We start from the raw sequence: 19,569 nt of genomic DNA, 5'->3' as shown, positions 1-19,569 counted from the left end.
AAAACAACATCACAAAAACAAAGCTATATAGGGAGCGAGCATTTAGAGGCAGTGGATTCAGCATAAACTAGTCATGCCAGCATCCGACATCAAGGCACTGATTCATGTCTTGCATATTCCACTTCCCATCCAGCTCTCTAATGTGCATATAAAAGCAGTGACAGATGGCCCAGGGACTTGGGCCCCTCCCATCCACATGGGAAACCTTGATGGAGTTCCAAGCTCCTCTCTTCAGCTTGGCCAGAAGAGCTTTTGTAAGCATTTGGGGAGTGAATCGGTGGAAGAAAGATCTCTTTGGTTCTGTCACTCTGTCTTTCAAATAAATTAACCTCTAAATAAACATATATATAAAAAGGTATATAATATCTTAAAATGTAAATTATTGTGATTTTCATAAGTTAGGTAATTTAAACTATCTAAAACTTCGAAGGCAAAAAAAAAATTACAAAACAAAAATAAAAACAATAAAACACACACACCAAAACAAAAAAAAAAAGGAAAGAAAACTCCCTTTCAATCCTGGAAATGTTGACAGTCCCCCTTCAGAATAGGTATGCTGCAATAACAAAACAATTGAAAATGTATTTTTAAAAGCAGCCTTTTCTAAGAAATAAAGATGGCAGATCATTTCAATTTTCTTTCTGAATTCTGATATAGGTTTCCTGTATTATTTAATATATATTTATCTACAAGTGCCTTTTCATGATTTGATGACTTTTTTTTAAAGGTTTGCTTATTTTTATTGGAAAGGCAGATTTACAGAGAGCAGAATAAGCAGAGATCTTCCATCCACTGGTTCACTCCCCAAGTGGCCATAACGGCTGGAGCTGAGCCCATGTGAAGCCAGGAGCCAGGTTCTTTTATGGTCCTGCACGCAGGTGCAGGGTCCCAAGGCTTTTGGCCGTCCTTTGCTCTGCAAGGCCATAAGCAGGGAAGTGGACCAGCTCAGACAGCAATCGGTGCACATTCAAGGCGAGGATTTAAGCCCGGGGCCATTACAGCAAGCCCATGGTGACTTAAACTTATCTGTAACCACAACACAAATTGGACTTTATCCAATAAATATTCTAAAGGGTGATGGTAGGAGATAGAAAAATAAATTATATGCAACACCCCAAAAACAACATTTATTTTTCCTAGGATAGATCCACAGTGAATTTTTTCCTGTTCCCCTTTCATAAAAAACACTGGTTATAACCCACCAAATTCATTTTATAGCTCCTTAACACAATGTTTTAAAAACAGTGCCGCACTATTAAATAGAATAAAATCACATGTTGAGATTGCCATTAGGCATCTCAGGGTGCAGACAGACCTTGGGGGTATCACCAGAGGACTAAGGGTAGGAATTAATAACCCGAGACATTTAGAATTACCAATAAACACTCAGGTACAACTGCGAACTACCACAACAGGTCAAGACACACCCTGGTTATCTGGTTAAGATAAATGCAAATGACCAATGGAACCAACCACACAACACTACAGATAAGGATCACACAAATAATGCTGGGCGCATTATTAAATGCACTACAAGTTAATTTTCAAGAATAATATTGAGTTTAGGTTTTCAAGCAAACCATGTTAAAATAAAACAGAAACCATACAAATTCACTCCTTGATGACTGGATATGGCATTATTGGTACAGCATCGGACTAGACACAACAGGGATCTCTTGATGTAAAATACATTCTTGTCATTGTGCTGTGTCTTAGTTCACTACCAAGTCGAAGTGCACTGAATGCCTTAGAAAGTCCTCCAGCCACCAACCCCCTGTCAAGAATCAAGCAGCTCACTGTTGATGCTGGCAGCCTCCGGCTTGCCCTCATCCTCTGCGATGATATCCGTCATTGTAAGCAACCCTGTATCAAGAGGATCTGAAGAAACTTTGCTTTTCAGCTCCTCGATTGCTGCAGGGATCTTCTCACTGCTATCCAATGGCGCAGGCAGAAAAACAGGAACAGGTACCTAATTAAAGCAATTTAGTGTTAGCTTTACTCAGCATTAGAACTACTTTTGCAAACTGTTACTCTAATGTATGATCCACTATATTAAGTGCTAACAACTTTTGAGAAGAGCAGATATCAAAACTAAGATGTCAGGGCAGAGCTCCAGTGCAGCAGTGCAAACACAGCTCAGCAGGAGCTCAGCCCCTGGCCCGCCCCTGACCCGGCGGTGCACACCCTGGGAGCAGGTGACGCCCCGGCATCTTGGGCTCTCGCATACGTCTCTCTGCCTTCCAATGAACAACCCCAAGATGTTAACCTTTTGTTAAAAAAAGGAGGAGAAAGGAATTCTCGAGATATTTCACTCCCAGAGACCTACAACAGCTGCCTTCTGACAGTGTTCTAAATATGTGATTGATAATAAAATAATATTGTGTGTCCTAGTATATGAAATATTATTCTCTAAAAACGTCATGTGAAATGTTATGGTTTCACAGCAATTTTGAAAATGAACGCGAACATAAAGCACAAAGATGTACACAGTAAATGCAGACATCTGCTAAACTTTTTCTCAAAAGCAAATATATACAAAATTAAACACAAAGCAACCAGGATCGCAAAGTGTCAATTACATCCAGTTGTTGAAGGCCAAAACCAAGTTTAAAAATCATTCAGGTAATAATCATCCCAACTACATAAACAGTCTTCCCACGGGTGCCCGATAAGCCTCAGAACGAGGAAGCGCTCGAGATGTGACTCACAGGAACAGGGACTGTAGTGGGCACGGGGATGCTCTGGCTGTACATGTGCATCGGCACGGGGATGTAGACGGGCACGGGGATGGGCACCGGGACGTACTCTGTCTTCCAGCTGTCATCTAACAACACAACACACGTGTGTAAGGAACACCATTAAACCGCATCGACTGTGTATGTTCAATGTTAAAACAATTGCATAACCGTGAACAATTAAGAGAAATGACAAAGTTTTTCAAAATTAAGAAGTTTTAAACAACAGAAAGCAGCAGTTCTTATACAATACAGGCTTTGCTTTAAAAAGAAGCAACATTCTTCACAACACCACGAAGCCCAGCAGTCCCTATCCCCGATGCTCCTCAGCCCACAAAGATGTATTTAGTCAAACTAAACTACAGTTAACAATGTGAAGTTAATGAAATGCATATCTAAATTGCTTCATCTCATTCTGACAAGAGGGAAATGTCACCGCTACTGCCGCTCACACCGAAAGACACGCTACACCACATGAGATGCTGCAATTACTCCCAGGGACGCTGCTGTTTGGGATTTTTTTCACTTCTGACATAATTTGTATTCTAGGCCTTTATTAGACATTGATCACAAATTGTTTTAAATTATATTCTTAGCAAAATGACCAAAGAAATTGATTCCGTATCCCTATCAGGAAAAGCATGTTCATTTGATTAAATGAGGCAAAAGTCAAATTTGATTCAGTTACCTGTCTGACAAGATTTGGTCTGCATGTGAGGTTTACAGTAAGTAGCTTTTGTCATTGTCAAAGGTTTGCAAAGAACCGCTTTGTTCTTCATCTCTTTATTAGGTGTTGGAGACGGGGGTGGTGCTGAGCCCTACAGAGAAGCAGAGAGAAAAGCTTTTACTTTTTATTTTTATGAATTTCAGGTGCTAATGACTACCTAGCTTCTTAAGTGCTAAGGAAGAAACACACCCAAGGGGAGGACACAATCGGAGCATGCCTCAGCACTGCGCTTAGCACGCTCTCACGCGGGCAGCATCACTCTGAATCTACACGGACATTGTGTGATTTGAAAATCACAAAATGAAAACTGCAAATGCAACCGGGAAAAAAAAAAAAAGCAGGGTCTTTTAAATTTCTTTTGGAAAGAAAAACTCTTGCCTATATTATGATGGATTCTCTAGCTCCCTCTCTCGGAACAAGACATAAAATAATAAAGAGTTACAGAAGTATTAGCAAACTTTAAGTTGCAAATTTCCTGTGACTCAGCAATTCTAGTCCTACAGAGTTTCTCAAACATTTTTACACAAGGTTCCTGGGAATGTCCTTTGCATTCTAAGCAGAACAAAACAAAACCCTGTAATAGAACAATCTGCAGCTGAAGATCTGTCCAGAGACTGGAGGTAAGGTACTCTGCACGTGAGCTCGGAGTTGCTGCCCAGCATTCGAGGTAGTCCTGCTCTGTACACTCGCTTAGAGCATCCTGAACCACTGCTGTAAGACTGCAGAGTTCCTTAGCGAGCTCCCTTGTGAACCTTTGGTCAAATTCTCACCAACTGATACACACACACAACTGTTTCTTCCATATTTCCATATTTCTTACTTCCATATTTCTTCCAAATAATATTAAATATATACTATTTCTTACATGCTAGTAAACTAACAAGTGAAAGCATCTTCCTTTTTTTTAAAGATTTATTTACTTTTATCAGAAAGGCAGATTTACAGAGAGAAGGAGAAACAAGAAAGAAAGCTCGTCCATCTGCTGGTCCACTAACAAGCAGACACAAAAGCAGACCCAAAGCCAGGCGCTGGGAGTTTGTTCCAGGTCTTCCATGAAGGTGCAGAATTTCCTAGGCTTTGGCTCATTCATTACTGCTTCCCTAGGCCACAGGCACGGAGCCGAAAGGGAAGTGGGGCAGCCGGGACAAAATCAGGGCCCAAATGGGATCCTGGCGCATGTCAGGAAAGGACTAAGCCACTGAGCCATCGTGCCAACCTCCCACCTTCCCACTTCAGGATACTTTCACTTTTCTGCTACTGCACAGGCAAGATGTACAGTTAGTTCTGCTCAACACTGAAGAAGAAGCCAAAATAATAAAAATTAGACTTAAAAGTCCCCACCAATTGAAGTACTACGCAAATCAGTGGTACACCCTATCCACGTCACTGTATTATCTACTTCTGGTTACAGCGTAGATTATCTCCACAACTTTGCAAAAATCAAGCATCTCTCAGTTTAGACTCAGGCCTTAGACGCAATCTTCTTACCAAAATAAATAAATAAATAAATAAATAAATAAATAACAAGCCCAGAGGCTTTCTGTGTTGCCAGAAAGTGATTCTTGACACACTTCCTTTGGCTAAGACAATTGAGAAAGCAATATTAAAGCACAGGGGTGCATGCGTAGGCATGCAAAGAGCAGGCAGTGCTTCGCTGCTTTGTAAAACGCAACCAAAGCCATCTCTCCATTGCCACTTTCCAACACAGAACTCAAAATGCAAACATAAAAGCAGAATGTACTCTTCTAAAGATTAAATAAAGGAAAAAAATTTACACAATTCCCAAATTTTAAAACTTATGAATTCTAGCTACTAGATATTCAGTTATATATGAAAAATAAATGTATAGATTAACAACCTGGCCCAACCTAATTCAGCCTCAGTTCCAATTACTTTGACAATGGTTTCTTTTGAAGTGGTTCATCTCATTCACATTATTCCTACTGTCAAAATGATGCATCTACAAGGGAATTTCAATCCAAAAACTCCATGTCTCTGTCCCATATGAATAGAGGCTATAACTAATTTATTTCCTCTAGCATGCATGAAAGACTCTGAGTACTTTCACTTCCAAAACAAAGTAAACATTTTTTACTATTATAATAATTGGACTAATAATTTTTTGTTAACACATTACCAAAAAAAAACCCCATAATTTAGCAACTGCGCTTCAATTAAGCAATACTTACTGTCATTTTGGTTCGAGACGTCTGACAACCCTGATCTAAAAAACAAATTTAAAATAAGACAAATATCACTTTCTTTAGAATTTTTTATATCTTTATTATTTTAATTTTGCTGCTTTCCAACAAACATTACTGAGGAAAACAAATTACTTGAGGTAAAGAAAAATCTTAAATTACAATTAGAAAGTGTGAAAACACACACCTAAATAAGTAGAGTTAACCATTTTCTTCCTTTGTATCTTCTTATACTTCTTAAACTAAAAGTTACAGTTTTTCAGGGCTTCTGTTGTTCCTCCCAATGACTGCCAATGCGTACAACCTGCTAGCAATGGTTTTCAAGCACAGTGACAGGTAGCTGGTAGCTGCAGATACAGGCTGATGACCGCTCTACACCCACTGGGTCATATTTCTTATTCTTTTCAATAAGTATTTAATTTGTAAAAGGAAGCAAAACTAAAAGCAATGCGCTTATAAAATTATCATATATGGCAGTTAACCCAGAGAAACTAAGGAAGGATCTGCTATTAAAAAACTCCAAAATCAACTACACAATGCACACTTTGGATTTAAAACTAAGGAAATAAAGACATTACAGGTTTGCAAATGAGCACCTAAATTATTACATACCGTAATGTAAATTTTCAGGTCCTTTCTGAGTTGTCATGTTAGGCTCATTCTGCTGACAGTAGAAACGCAACAAGCAGTGCTGGTCGCAGAAATGTTTCATTTCCCCGCGCCACTGCACTCGCTCCTTCAGGGTTCCTTGGGATTTGCAACAATCGCACCTTGCAGCCTTAAAAAGAGAAACCAAAAACGCACATATGAGAAGCGTCAAAGTATAACATATGCATTATGATTTCTAAGAGCATATTTGTGGGGCATCGTGCTGAAGCTTTGATGCCAGGGTCCTACAGAGCACCAGTTCTTGGTCCCTGCTGCTCTGCTTCGATCCAGAACCCTGCTGAAGTCCCTGGGAAAGTAGCAGAGCGGCCGAGGTGCTGGGATCTCTACCACACGTGGGACACCCGGACGAAGTCCCAGGCTCCTGGAGTTGGCACAGCACAGTCCTGGCCACTGCGGCCATGTGGGAAGCAAGCCAGCAGACAGAGCACACCTCTCTTCCCTCTCCCTGCCCTGTTGAACTACCTTTCTAATAAAAAAATACATTTCAAAAAGCTTATCTGGAATTTAGCCTCAGATACTGTGAAATGCAATAAATAAGTCTGATGAAGAGAAAATAAAATTACAAAATCAAGCAGACCAATCTAAAATAAATGAGGAGAGGTTAGAGGAATGAAGCAATTTACTTATTAGCCAAAGTTCCATTCTATACTTACCGGAAATCAAAGATGAGCATTATTAAGACAGCATAACTTAAACAACATTCACATATCAAGACAATACCACATATTTCAATGTTTCAGGTTAGCTTATACAATAAGCCAACTCTGACAGAAGCTGTTAGGATGGGATATTTTTAGATGTTCACTTAAAGTTTTAGCTATTCAGAAGCTTTAAGATAAAATATAGAATTAACTCTAAATAAATATATTTTGCCTTGGTTTTACAATAAGAACTTCAAAAGTTCTAAGAAAGCAGTGATTGCGTCAAGAAAACCAATTTGAAAAACAGAAACATTTGACACAAATTTGGGGAAACTATCAGCCCTAACTGACAGAATATAACACAAGCAAAACCCAAAAACAAAACACACTGAAATTCACATTACATTTGCAAATCCCATTTCCCTTAGGTTTTGTTCATGTCTTCTTGCCTAATATCTTGATCAATAAATAGAACATAACAAGTGACCAATTTTAAATCTTAAGCTTTTAGAGAAAATTCCTGCTAACGTACCTGCCGCCTTTGAAAATTTCAGATAAAGCAATAAATCTGAAGCACTTTGCAAAGTACAATAATTGTGGATATGATTTCTCTTTATCACCCTGAGTACTCTAGATTTTCATACTGTAGAAATCTCACTTTATGTCCTGGACAGGATTCTATGAATAAGTATCACATTAAAATTCCTTATTAAGGGACACCAGCAGATATTTGTTTTGGTAAACAGGTCTTATATCACAAACATACCAAAAAGTTAGAACAGATTTTTTTCCCTTCCAGCTCCGGTAAGACTCCTGTTGATAAATGTTAAATGAAGATATATAGTATAAGTTAAGACTATAACCAATTCCAATATCACATCTCTTGTCCAAAACCTTGTAAGTACAAATATTACATTGCTGATCACACTATATGGTGAGCTCAGTAACATTAGCACTTAACAGTTAACAAAAGTCACATTTTGCTCAATAATAAAAAACCCTATGTAAATTTGATACCAGCGAACAACTGTTCCAGAAATAACCATAATAAAAATGTGCCGTGTTCCAATTCTTTTTCCTTTTTTATAACTTACAACAAAAAAGACAAAGCACAAATAATAAAAAAGAATGGAACTGAGAATGACAGTCACCTGTTTGCACACAGGAAGACAGAGTTGGACCCTTACAACTACCTCAGAGAACTGAAACAGAAGCCCAAAGTTCTATGTCACCTGCCAATAATCTTCACATCAGTTCTTTAAAACCAAGGACCAAAGAGCAAGTATTTTGACAAATGTCATGTGTTAAAAATGAGATAGGATACAAAGCAGGTAACTCTAGTCTAACCCAGAGCGAGAGGCTAGTTTAGCACAGGAGCTAAACTGCTGCTTGGGACCACATCTCATCCTGAAGGGCCTCCTCACTCCTGACACCAACTTCCTGCTTAATGCACAGCCTCAACCACAAGAGGCAGTCTCTGCAATCCACAGGGGGACTAGGACTGAGGGACTGGCTCATGGCTTCTGGCTTCTGGCTTCTGGCTTTAGCGCGGTCCAGCACTGGCTGTGGTGGGCAGCTGCGCAGTACACCAGTGTCTGCCTCACTTCAACCCCATGCCTTCTAATAACAAAAACAAAATCTGAGGTTTGTGCTGTACTCTAACTTGTAAAGAAAATGGAAAGATAAAACAAATTAACCAGAAAATGAGAAAATTTTAAAAACCAAATCAAAATAAAATGCTGGCTCTCAATTTATTATAAAAAAACAAATATATAACAAATCATTCCATGACTTTCAGTAACATTTAAAGAATAAGGGTATGCTAAACATGTCACAAAAAGAATCTAAACAAATCATCTCATAATTCTGTAATTATTGAACTTGGTATTTGCAGAAACAATACCTGAAGCTCCTTTCTTCCAGAATGTTAAATGAAGATAATGTTAAATGTTAAATTAAGAAATTTAGGTGATTTCTCTTTATCCAAAGAAAGAGGGGCAAGATTAATGCCAATTTACAAATGGAAACCAAAATGTTCAGGCTGAAATGGAGAGTGAGAATACTAATAAATGAAAGCTGAAATCCATATTCAAAATTTTGGAAAGGCCTGGGAAATCAGTCAGGGACGGCCCAAAGCCTTGGGTCCCTGCATCCGTGTGGGAGACCCAGAAGCTCCTGGCTCCTGATCAGCTCAGCTCTGGCTACTGTAGTCATTTGGAAAGTTAACCAGGAAATGGAAGATATTTCTGTCCCTCCTTCTCTCTGTAAATCTGCATTAAAAACAAAACAAAACAAAACAAACAAAAAAAAAACCCCACAAACCCACAAACTTACCTCTACATTAAGGGATATTGTAATATATAGATGGGAAACTAAATGTTTTCGAAGTATTATTTCCACAATGTTATAAAACATTCTAACATTCCATTATAATACTAAATCCTTTCTCTCAAAAAAATTTTAAACCTATACAAATCAAAAAACTCTCCATCCACGTAGTTTCATATTATTCCTGGAAACTTTTAATTTAAGCAAAAGGAGATCTATTTTCTTCAAAAAAATTATGTGGAAAGAGAAATTAATTTTATTCTCAGCATGTTGTGGAAGCATGTCAAATCTTTTAAATTGGAAGAGGCAATATTTAAACTCTCTACTATGAACTCAGAAGCAAGCTATTACATGAATCAAAATACAGATCATTCAGAATAATCAGTTTAAACAAAAATTTTAAGGCACAATAACAATAAATAAATAAATTGTATATACTCTATAAAGAGTCTGTCCGATTTGCACATAGAAGTTAAAAATGCCATGTAAAGTTAATGCTCATAGTCAAACTTGGCAGTTGAATTGGCTGTTGATTCTTTTAAGATTGATATATGATGTATGTCGTTTTCAGGGGAGCTGACGTTTTTATACTTAATAAAGCGAGACTTAATATGCAAAGGTCAATATTTTAATGGGATAAAATTTCCCATATTTAAAAAGATAAATTGCACAAGAAGTAGAAAATACCAACAAGGACTCAATTTAATTTAGCACGCTGGAGGCAGCGTGACAGTCATGACACACGACAGCAGTCACAAACACGAAGGATTTAATGATGCCAGAAGCACGGAGCAGTGCACGCCACGGCTGCAGCACTGCCAGCACGACCACACTGGAGAGCTGGTCTGAGCCAGCCAGCCTGTCCAGGAAGGCTCAGGGGCGAGACAGACGGAGTGTAGAACTCCAGGTTTTTGTTTTCTGGACCAGCCCCATTAGCGCCACCCTTTAAGGAGTGAACCAGTAGATGACAACATGCCTTTTAAATAAATTAATAAATCTTACTCCAAAAGAAAAAAAAAAAAATACAGCAATAAGCATGTGGGATATAACTGCCCTTACACTAATGGCAGGTTACAGAAGATTAGGAAGGGGCCAGTCTTTCAAGTTGTACTGCAAACTACACAGAACAATGGCAATTCCTACCACCTGACAATATCCTCTTATCTTTATCCTTGAGTACAATTATTACCATACTATCATATACACAGTACAATAGGCTATCGTGGATGATATACAATTACTATTTAAAACATTTCAAGAAATGCATAAAGTGTTCAGCGTTTAGCATACGTTGAGCATATTGAGTGTCACTCACTGCTCAACTAATTTACTGTGGTATATTCTAAAAACCCTTGCTTCACTCAATTGTTATTATTGAACACTATAAAAAAAAGCATTGGAAGTAATTATCATTAAGTAAAGGCAACACCATATACACACTCTAACAATGTGTTCTTTCACTACAGAGATTATTTTTGTTTCAAGAACAAACTTTTTTTCAACCTAGCTTAAAGTATTATCAAAAAAGTATTCAAAGAAAAAGCCAAACACAAAGCACAATCCATCAATAAGGTTATCGTAAAATGTTTAAACTGTACATTCACAATAACGCAGGACTAGTCATTATTTAGTAGGACTGCTGTTTCCAACAATAAGAAAAATGACATAAGAAAAACCAACAGTACCAACAATACAGGGGGATTTCTGTATCTGCAATCACCACTTACGGCTTAAACAATGGAAATCAATAGCAAGATAATGAAGCAATTTTTTAAAAAATGAAATGGCAACATTTGAGCCAATGATTATACCTCTTACTATTAAAAAGGAAAATTCTTCTATTTTAGTTAATCCTAGCTAACATGCTGAGTTACAGACATTCAACAATCCACAAAACTCTCCTAACAGTATCATTTTAACGCTAATCACTGAAAGTGAGCTAAACAGTATTCTTCACATTTTTAAACCATTTAATTGCTCCATCTTTTATGGACACCTCAGAGTTTGAATTTTATATTCATGCCTAATTTTACAGCACTGAGATGGTTTCCATGTTACTGACAGAGGAAATAATACCCATTTTGTGGGTAATATTTGACTGCTCAACATACAAATTTATACTTCACTTTTTTTAATCCAGAAACCAACTAATGCAATAAATGAAAAAGAAAATTTATCCTGACTTGAGTATCAACTACAGGGTGTAGCCCCAGCACTACCACAAGAATGTGGAGAAATCAAACAGCAGATGGAGCTCGCTCACTCTCAAATACTTTTCATACATTTATATTTTGAAAGTCAAAATTCAGAAAGAATCAATCTTCCATTCAATTAACAGAGCAAGCTGAAGCCAGTGACTTCCTCCAGGTCTCCCACATGGGTGAACACATCTGACATGGCTTCTGACAAGAAGCAAGGAGCTGGATGAGAAGAGGAATAGCTGGGACACACACTGCTGCCCTATGCCTTACTCGTATGTGTTACTACGCGTTGCTCACGATATGCAGCCCCAGATATTTGTGTGTGTGTTTTCCTTAAGATCTATTTATTTATTTGAAAGGATGCACTGCAGAAAAGGGGGGAGAGACAGATATCTTCCATCCACTGGTCCATTTCTCTAAATGGCCACAATGGCTGAAGCTGAGCCGATCAGGAACTTCTGCCGGGTCTCCCGTGTGGGTATGTGGATCCAAGGACTCGGGCCATCCTCTGCTGCTTTTCCAGGCCATGAGCAGAGAGCTGCATCAGAACTGAAGCACCCAGCATCAACATGGGATGCTGACACTGCAAGATGCAGCCAAACCAGCCACACAACCTATGCCTCACCAATAAATCATTTTTACTGAGATTAAGACACATTAAATTTAAGAGAAAAGTTCCATGCACTTGAACTAAGGATACATGTGTCTCCTAATTGTTAGTAACGCCATCTTTAAAAAAAAAAAAAACAGGCAAAAAAAAAAATCTACCTTAAGCTGTAAATAATGAACTGAAAAGATAATTTTGAGAAATAGTATAATTGGGGACAAGCCTAAAACGTCATACATTTTACAAATACATGAGTAAGCAACAAAGTTTTATTTGGAAGACGAGTTAGGTGGCTGCACAGTAAAGGCGTCGTGACTTGCCTTGTAGTACCAATCCTGAAACTTGCGGCAGCACTCCTCCCCGCAGAAGTCTCTTACCACCCCGTCCAGCTCTTTCGTGGCGCCCTTCTTACACAGCTGCGAACAGTAGTTGCAGGTAACACATCTCAGTCCTAAGCGGCGTGCAAAGTCCTGCTTGTACAATAGTTTGCAGCCTGAAAACATTTAAAATATTAAAAATATTAAAATATTAAAAAATATTCACAACTTAACTTTTTCTTCTTTTTTTTTAATTAATTTTTTTTTCGTTATATTTTGACAATCTTTACCTAGTTAATTAGGGTAAAAAGGTTCAAGGGCTACAGGAAAGTGGGTAAGACTAGTATTTTTTCCATATTGTTTCCTTCATGTTTAAAGGGGGGTATTAAGAGGGAAGGCCCACCCAATTTCCCACCCTCCCCAGGTCCCAGATGTAGGGCATGCTCTGAGGTTCTTGTTCAAGTGGTTTTGATATTTCAACAGTTATGAATTGCTGCCAGTCTTGCCACTCCAAGCACTATGAGGTCCTTTAAGACATAACTTAACTTTTGACCTGTGGTCAAGTTGACTATTGGCTTTATTTTTGGGAAGCATTCTGCATATTTAAATAAAGGCCCCTTTGCTCCCTGAACAAACCTGTAAACTCTAATGTGATCAACCTCAATCTGTACAAATTGGAACAGAAACGGAATATTAGGTATTTTCTAGCATTTTCTAGTATTTTCTCGTTTTAAATAATCTTCAGGACGTTAAAACCCATAAAAGACTTATCACTTTTATTTCACGGTTAGTAAAATCTTGCTCAAATTATAAGCACATCACAGATACTTCTAAGTCAATTTGTAGAAATGTGTATTTATGGAAAAATGTTAAATTTTTCTACTCACAAACTAGGTGCATTATTTTAAAAATCAGAATGCATTCACTTATTTCTGAAATATGAAATGCTGCTCCCGGCCTTTGCTAATCTTAAGTCACAGGTAGAATGACAGTAGACTTTTACAATCTACTACAGTTCTACCCATCTTTGTAGCAAAGAGCTCCAAGTACAGCTCCAACAGAAACAGTGCGCCTACCTTATACTGTGAAGCATTCCGAAAGATTTATATTGGTTGCTCGATATAACCAAGTTTTGATAATATTATTTTTAATAATTTATTTTTCTGTTGGGTCCTACTAGAAAACTAGGCAAGACAAAGCAAAAACAATATTATTCTATCTATCTAAACTTTTCAAGTCTGACCTGTTCAAAGTTACATTCTGAAATGAATACTGTCTACCCACTTTTGTAAAATCGATGTATAACAATGTACTATAAACATCAGACCACTTATATATCGCTTAGTGACACTGACATCAATTAATTTAACAACTGTTGGGGTCCGTGCAGTGGATGTGGGGGGACGTGAAGGTGTGAAGAGTATTGTTCCACTGCAGGCAGGGCCCCGCAGATGTCTCTACAACCACCTGAACGCAGCTCCACCTTCCTTTGCATGGACACCAGACCACCCTGTGGAAGAACTCTAATCCATCCAGGCATTGTTTGCTACTGTGGAGTTGGCTGTTTTACTCAATGTAAGCTTGGAGGTTAATGTCAATAATGATGTCTTGCAAAAGTGCCTTCTATTATTCCTACCGTCTTGGCTGTCCCCATTGACCTTATGCTAATCAAGGTACCTATATTTAGACTTTCATTCTTTCCTTGATCTTTTCATTGTGATACAAAATTAAGTTGTAGAATAAAAATTGTAGTAGGAACTCCTATTGTTTTTAGGTAAAACAAATGGCAGAATTATCCTTAGAAATACCCACTTGACCATGATATAAAAAGTCTGAGCCAGAGTTTGACTGTTTCTGTATAAATAAAGCAGACAGCTTTTGTGCATTGTCCATTATGATCATGAAATTGTAGTGTCCATTTCTTCCCTCTTTAGGCCTCATCCACGAACTCAGCTGGAGCTGGACTCGGGCAAGGAACAATCAGTATGTTCATACAAATGACTTGAAATTTTACAGAATGTATAATGAAACAGGATACATGACTATAATCTAAACTATACAAATCACTGATCAGTATGTAAATAATATCAATATGTTCAGGCTTATGGATCATTATGACTGTCTTCACACCATCTTTCTTTCAATGAGACCTTTTCAATATTTGTCACTGTCTACTATTCAGCTCTTAAATAAATGTGATTATCCTGCATTCCAGGTGATAAACACCACATAAACCCAGACAGGAGGCATTCTTTAACACCACACAGAGAGCTTTTTATCACACGAGGAATGTACAAATGAAGGAAACCACTAAATGGACTGTAAAGCCTCTTGGTTTTGCTACCATTCCCTACAACCCTTGGCATTTAGGATTTCTCTTACCCCAAACTAGCACTGGAATTCTACAAAAAAGTAGATCCAAAGAAAAGTTTTAAATTCTCACTGCAAAGTAACAGGTGGTGACGGCAGCGAAGAAAGCACGTAGAAGGTCAGTGACCATGGCAAAGAAAGAACAGAATGTGAGAAGCAGCTTAAAATGTACATGGCACTTAGGGAAGAGCCATCATAAAGCCCAAAGCCCAGCGATGGCACTGGATCCTATCACTGGAGTGCCCTTCTATAATCTATGACCTGGCATCAGAGCAGCAGAAAGTAGAGATAAGAGGTAAGAGAGTTCCTGAATGTCTCTCTAGAATCCCAAACTGAAATCCTAAAAGCATTTTCCCAGTGTAGTGCTATCACAGCTTATTTGCTTTCTAATATACACTGAGAATCCCTACTTGAAACACTTGGGACAAAAAAAAAAATTTCAAATTCCAGGGTTTCTGTTTTCTTTAAGTTTTGGAATATTTGCATTGATTTCACCAACTGAACATCTCTAAAGATCATGAAACTCCAAATCCAGAACTTTCTGATGATAATTTCAGCAGCCAGAAAGTTTACACTTTAAGGTTTTACCATTAGAATGCTCAACTTACATAATGAAAACCTCTGCAGGCTAGGCAGAGCACTGAGCTGGGAAATGGACCTAACAAGATGCCAATCTCATCTTCTCATAAAAGCAAAACCAACTTTCATAGTAAGCCTGGAGATGACACAGTATAACAATGTTTTTATTTAATTCTCAAAAAAATCTTTTAAATGGGAGAAAAGAAGTAGCCAAATTTTAAGACATAAACATTGTAGAGCCCAGCAGAAATGTAAAGTTAGTTTCTTGGTTCCGTTATATTGAAGTTGGCAGCTACTCAGGACATACGTAGAAAAGGTATTTTAGACATTATTAAGTCTCGGTAAGTTATTAGTGACACTTTGAACACACTTGCCTTCACTACAGAAAGGTCTCTTAACGCCAGAGAAATTGACTGTTTCATGAAGAGTCTTCTCCTCTTGACAGTATTCGCAATACGTTACTATGCAATGCAACTTCTTGTAGTCATCTGAACAAGTTTTGCTGCAGAACTGATGCACTTTGTTCTAGACGCACAATGGGAACCTTGGTAAGTATGACAACCACCTCAAGAACAGTTAAGAAATAAACAAGCCACTTTTCTAAAAACAAAGGTTACATCATTTACGTACTTAACGCTATGATCTGTGGAATTTACCTCCTATGGCACAAGTTCCCTGCTAAATGCAAACAACTACAAAATTCAACACCATTAACTACCCTGATATTACTCAGTGAAAGCATCGCTAAAATAAGGAGAAAGCTTGCTGTTGATAAGGGATTTGGAGAAATGGAAGAGAACAACGCAAATACAATATGGCTAACCAAAAAGATATGTGAAATATGACACAAATAACATTGTCAGTCAAAAAGAAATATTTTTCGTTGAGGACAGGCAAACAGGTCTAGCTGCATTTCTGTCTCAACTAACAGATCTCTATCATGCGTAAGTATTCATTTCAGCGCCACCACACAGGATGCTGCTCAACTTGGGACTGAGGTGGTTCCCCTGAACACAACATGCCTACATATTTAGTTGTTTACCCCAATTCCAAGTCCACAATAACCAAAGCTGTTTTTCAAACATAAAAACACTTCAAAAACTTCACGGAAAATGGAATCAGAACTGCAAAGTATTTAGAACCTACTCAGAGTTCATAACATGTATTTCCCATGAACTTTTCTGAAGACCCTTCATATCCAGTCAATCAGTAATGAACGAATTAGAACTTCCAAGAAAGCAGCCATTCAAACCCCCAATTATTATGAAGGCATAGTCAAGACTAGCATTAACACTTAGTGAAGACAGCAGAGGACCAGAATAAAGACAGTAGGAAAAAAAAAATAGAAATCAAATTAACTAGTAAGTACCATCACTACCCTAACTGTGGAAACAAAAGCTAGTACTTAGGGTAGGAGTTATTGGCAAAAAGACCTGGTAAAGCATATTACTAAACCTACAAAAGTAAGCACTCTTACATAAATAAAATACTTATTTATAATCATTAGGTGCTCTCATTTAACTAAAATATAATTATAAAATATTAAATGGTAATGTGGTATACAACAGTGACAAATTCTCACTTTTTTTAAGTACTAGTAACATAAAAAATTTAGTTCATAGGCATTATTTTAAGGACAAGAAGAAATATAGAAATAAAATAATTTTCAGTCATTCAAGGTACATAGTCCTGCACACTATTATTAATATATGTATACGTTATATAAGACCTGAATAATTTGTTTAACCTGGAAAGAAATTGATCCTCTGTCAACTTTATTCCCACACAATAGAGCAAATAATACATTCAACACAAAAGCTAAAAACCTGGTTCAAATCCACTTCAGGATGGAAACATACTTCACCAGATGTTCTTTTAGCACTAGATAACACACAAAATGACTTGCCTCCCATTCCAGGATTTCTGGTTTTGAACAAAATGAATTTTTGCAGTAGTTGCATTTCAACTGAATATCACTTGGTGCTACAAACTGACCATTTTGAGAAGACTGCATGCTTAAAGCCTGAAAAAAATAAAATAATTACTGTTAATATTTACTATGTACACAAAATAATCTCTAGCTTAAATATTTTTGCAGCACATTAAAATTATATCTCTGAATTTTATCTTTAATATGAAAGTCACATTCTAAGTTCTATAAAACTGAAATTCAATATACTTTACAGGATTAGGTACAATTAACCTATACCAGCAAAACAGCATGAAAAAATCAGTTCAAAGCACATGTAAGCAAACAGAAGGGCTGCCAAATCTGACCAACCAGACAAAAATTAAATTAAAAAAAGTCCCCATTACTCTTACCAATAACCATCTAATTCACAATTTGCACCACTGTAACACTGTTGCATTTTTACTCCAACGCTAATAAACTATATTACTTCTTAGCTTACACAAAATTTAAAGGGAAAGCTAACCTATTCAGTTTTTTAAATTTCATAATCACACTGAATGCACTATTGAGTACATTTTAAATATTAAACTCAACAAATAGCAGATACATATTACATATGCATACATTAACACGGTGAGAGAAAGCTTTATCATGTTCAAAACTTCTGAACACTCTGTACAGCACAAATTTTGTGAAAAATACAACATGTCTTAAAGTATAATTTGGAAAAAAATGAAGTGTATTTAAAACATATAAATTTACTAAGAATAACCAGAAGAAAAATCAATATGATGGCACATTGAACAGTTTGAACTTTTCCATTAAAGTTAACTATTTCTAGTGAAGTGGAATGTTCTAGTTTGAATGTTTGCATACCAAAAAATTCACACTGCTGTAGGGGCTTTTGGGGTGATGAGATCATGACCCAGTCTCATGATCTGGGTGAGGCACTGATAACGGGAGAGCAGCTGCAGGAGCGTACGTGCACATCCCACACCTCACAGATGTCACCCAGGAGGATCTCCCCTCACAAACCTGCCAGGCTGACACTGTACCTCCCATTCACCACAAGTACCAGAATACGAAGCTTAGGCACTGTGTTACAGCAGCCTAAATAGACTAAGGACATGAGATATTTAATAGCATACATGTTATAAATATTATTTGTACATTATTTAATATAATTGATACATTACATATTTTATATATAGTTATCATGTCCTTTTTTTTTTTAAACAAAGATATATCTATTTTTATTGTAAAAGCAGATTTACAAAGTGAAGGAGAGACACAGAAAGATCTTCCATCTGCTGGTTCACTCCCCAAGTAGCTACAACAGCCAGAGCTGAGCTGGTTTGAAGTCATGTGGGTGCAGGGTCCCAATGCTTTAGGGCATCTTCCCCTAATTCCCAGGTCACAAGCAGGGAGCCAGAAGGGAAACACAGCAGCCAGGACAGGAAACCAGCACCCATCTGGAATCCCAGCACTCACCAAGGCGAGGTTTAACCACACTGGGCCAAAAAGAATAATACCTTGTAACAAGTGCGCTCGATACATGTCTTAACACATGTTTTGCCTTAAAGATAAAGGAAACTGCTTCTGGCAACTCTGTGACAAGTGCAGACAACCTGAAGCAGCCTACAAACCTTTCTGGATATCATCCTCAAATTAAGGTAAGATACACAAAGCAGGGTAGGTGTGGGTGTGTGTTGCAGCATGGTAGCATAGCAAGCTCATCCACTGCAGGCAGCACAAGCATGCCACATGGGCACCAGTTCTAGTCAATGCTGCACTACTTCCCATCCAGCTCTCTGAAGTGAAAGATGACCCAAGTATGTGTCCCTGCGCACACAGGGGAGACCCAGCAGAAGCTCCTGTTCCAGGCCTCAGACCAACCCAGCACCAAGCCACTGCAGCATTTGTGAGTCAACAGACACAAGAGCTGTTGCTCTTCTCCCTCCCCCTAAATAAACTGGCCTTTCAAATAAAGTAAATAAATTTTGAAAAGGTTTAATCAATACAAAAATTTTTAACATGCACATACACAAAGAGCCTCATCAAACTATAGCCATACAAGTTTCAGTTACATGAAAAAAACTGCGTAAAATATTCACTTATTAATTCAATTTACCCAACAAAATAAAAAGAAAAAACTGTAAGAACTGACAACAAACATGCCACAAACTATCCTTTTTCCTTCTGACTGATCAATATTCGTTAATTCCTATAGTTTAAGTGAAGCTAACATGATTGAAGCATTATGTACCACTGGAAGGATCTAT

The 19,569-nt window shown here is 37.6% G+C and overlaps 1 protein-coding gene across 6 annotated transcripts in view; it reads right to left on the bottom strand.

The window, feature by feature from the left end:
- ZMYM2 (zinc finger MYM-type containing 2) overlaps positions 1-19,569 on the bottom strand; it is a 90,219-nt gene that overhangs the window by 18,803 nt on the left and 51,847 nt on the right. For all 6 annotated transcript variants that reach the window (XR_005884717.1, XM_040988351.1, XM_040988354.1 and 3 more), the window contains 8 exons: positions 17,282-17,398; positions 15,750-15,900; positions 12,430-12,602; positions 6,276-6,441; positions 5,652-5,686; positions 3,424-3,553; positions 2,709-2,824; positions 1,798-1,969 (listed from right to left, as the gene is read on the bottom strand). Coding sequence is in view for 5 of the 6 variants with exons in the window: in XM_040988351.1 (XP_040844285.1) it covers positions 1,798-1,969; positions 2,709-2,824; positions 3,424-3,553; positions 5,652-5,686; positions 6,276-6,441; positions 12,430-12,602; positions 15,750-15,900; positions 17,282-17,398 (1,060 nt within the window). In the remaining variant the exon portion in view is untranslated. The remainder of the gene's footprint in view (positions 1-1,797; positions 1,970-2,708; positions 2,825-3,423; positions 3,554-5,651; positions 5,687-6,275; positions 6,442-12,429; positions 12,603-15,749; positions 15,901-17,281; positions 17,399-19,569) is intronic.

This window comes from Ochotona curzoniae, unplaced genomic scaffold (genome assembly GCF_017591425.1).
Source record: "Ochotona curzoniae isolate NIBS_2020 unplaced genomic scaffold, NIBS_Ocur_1.0 contig_4838, whole genome shotgun sequence".
Classification (NCBI taxonomy): Eukaryota; Metazoa; Chordata; class Mammalia; order Lagomorpha; family Ochotonidae; genus Ochotona; species Ochotona curzoniae.
Note: the sequence above shows the minus strand (reverse complement) of the source record. Positions and strands in the feature narration are given on the sequence as shown.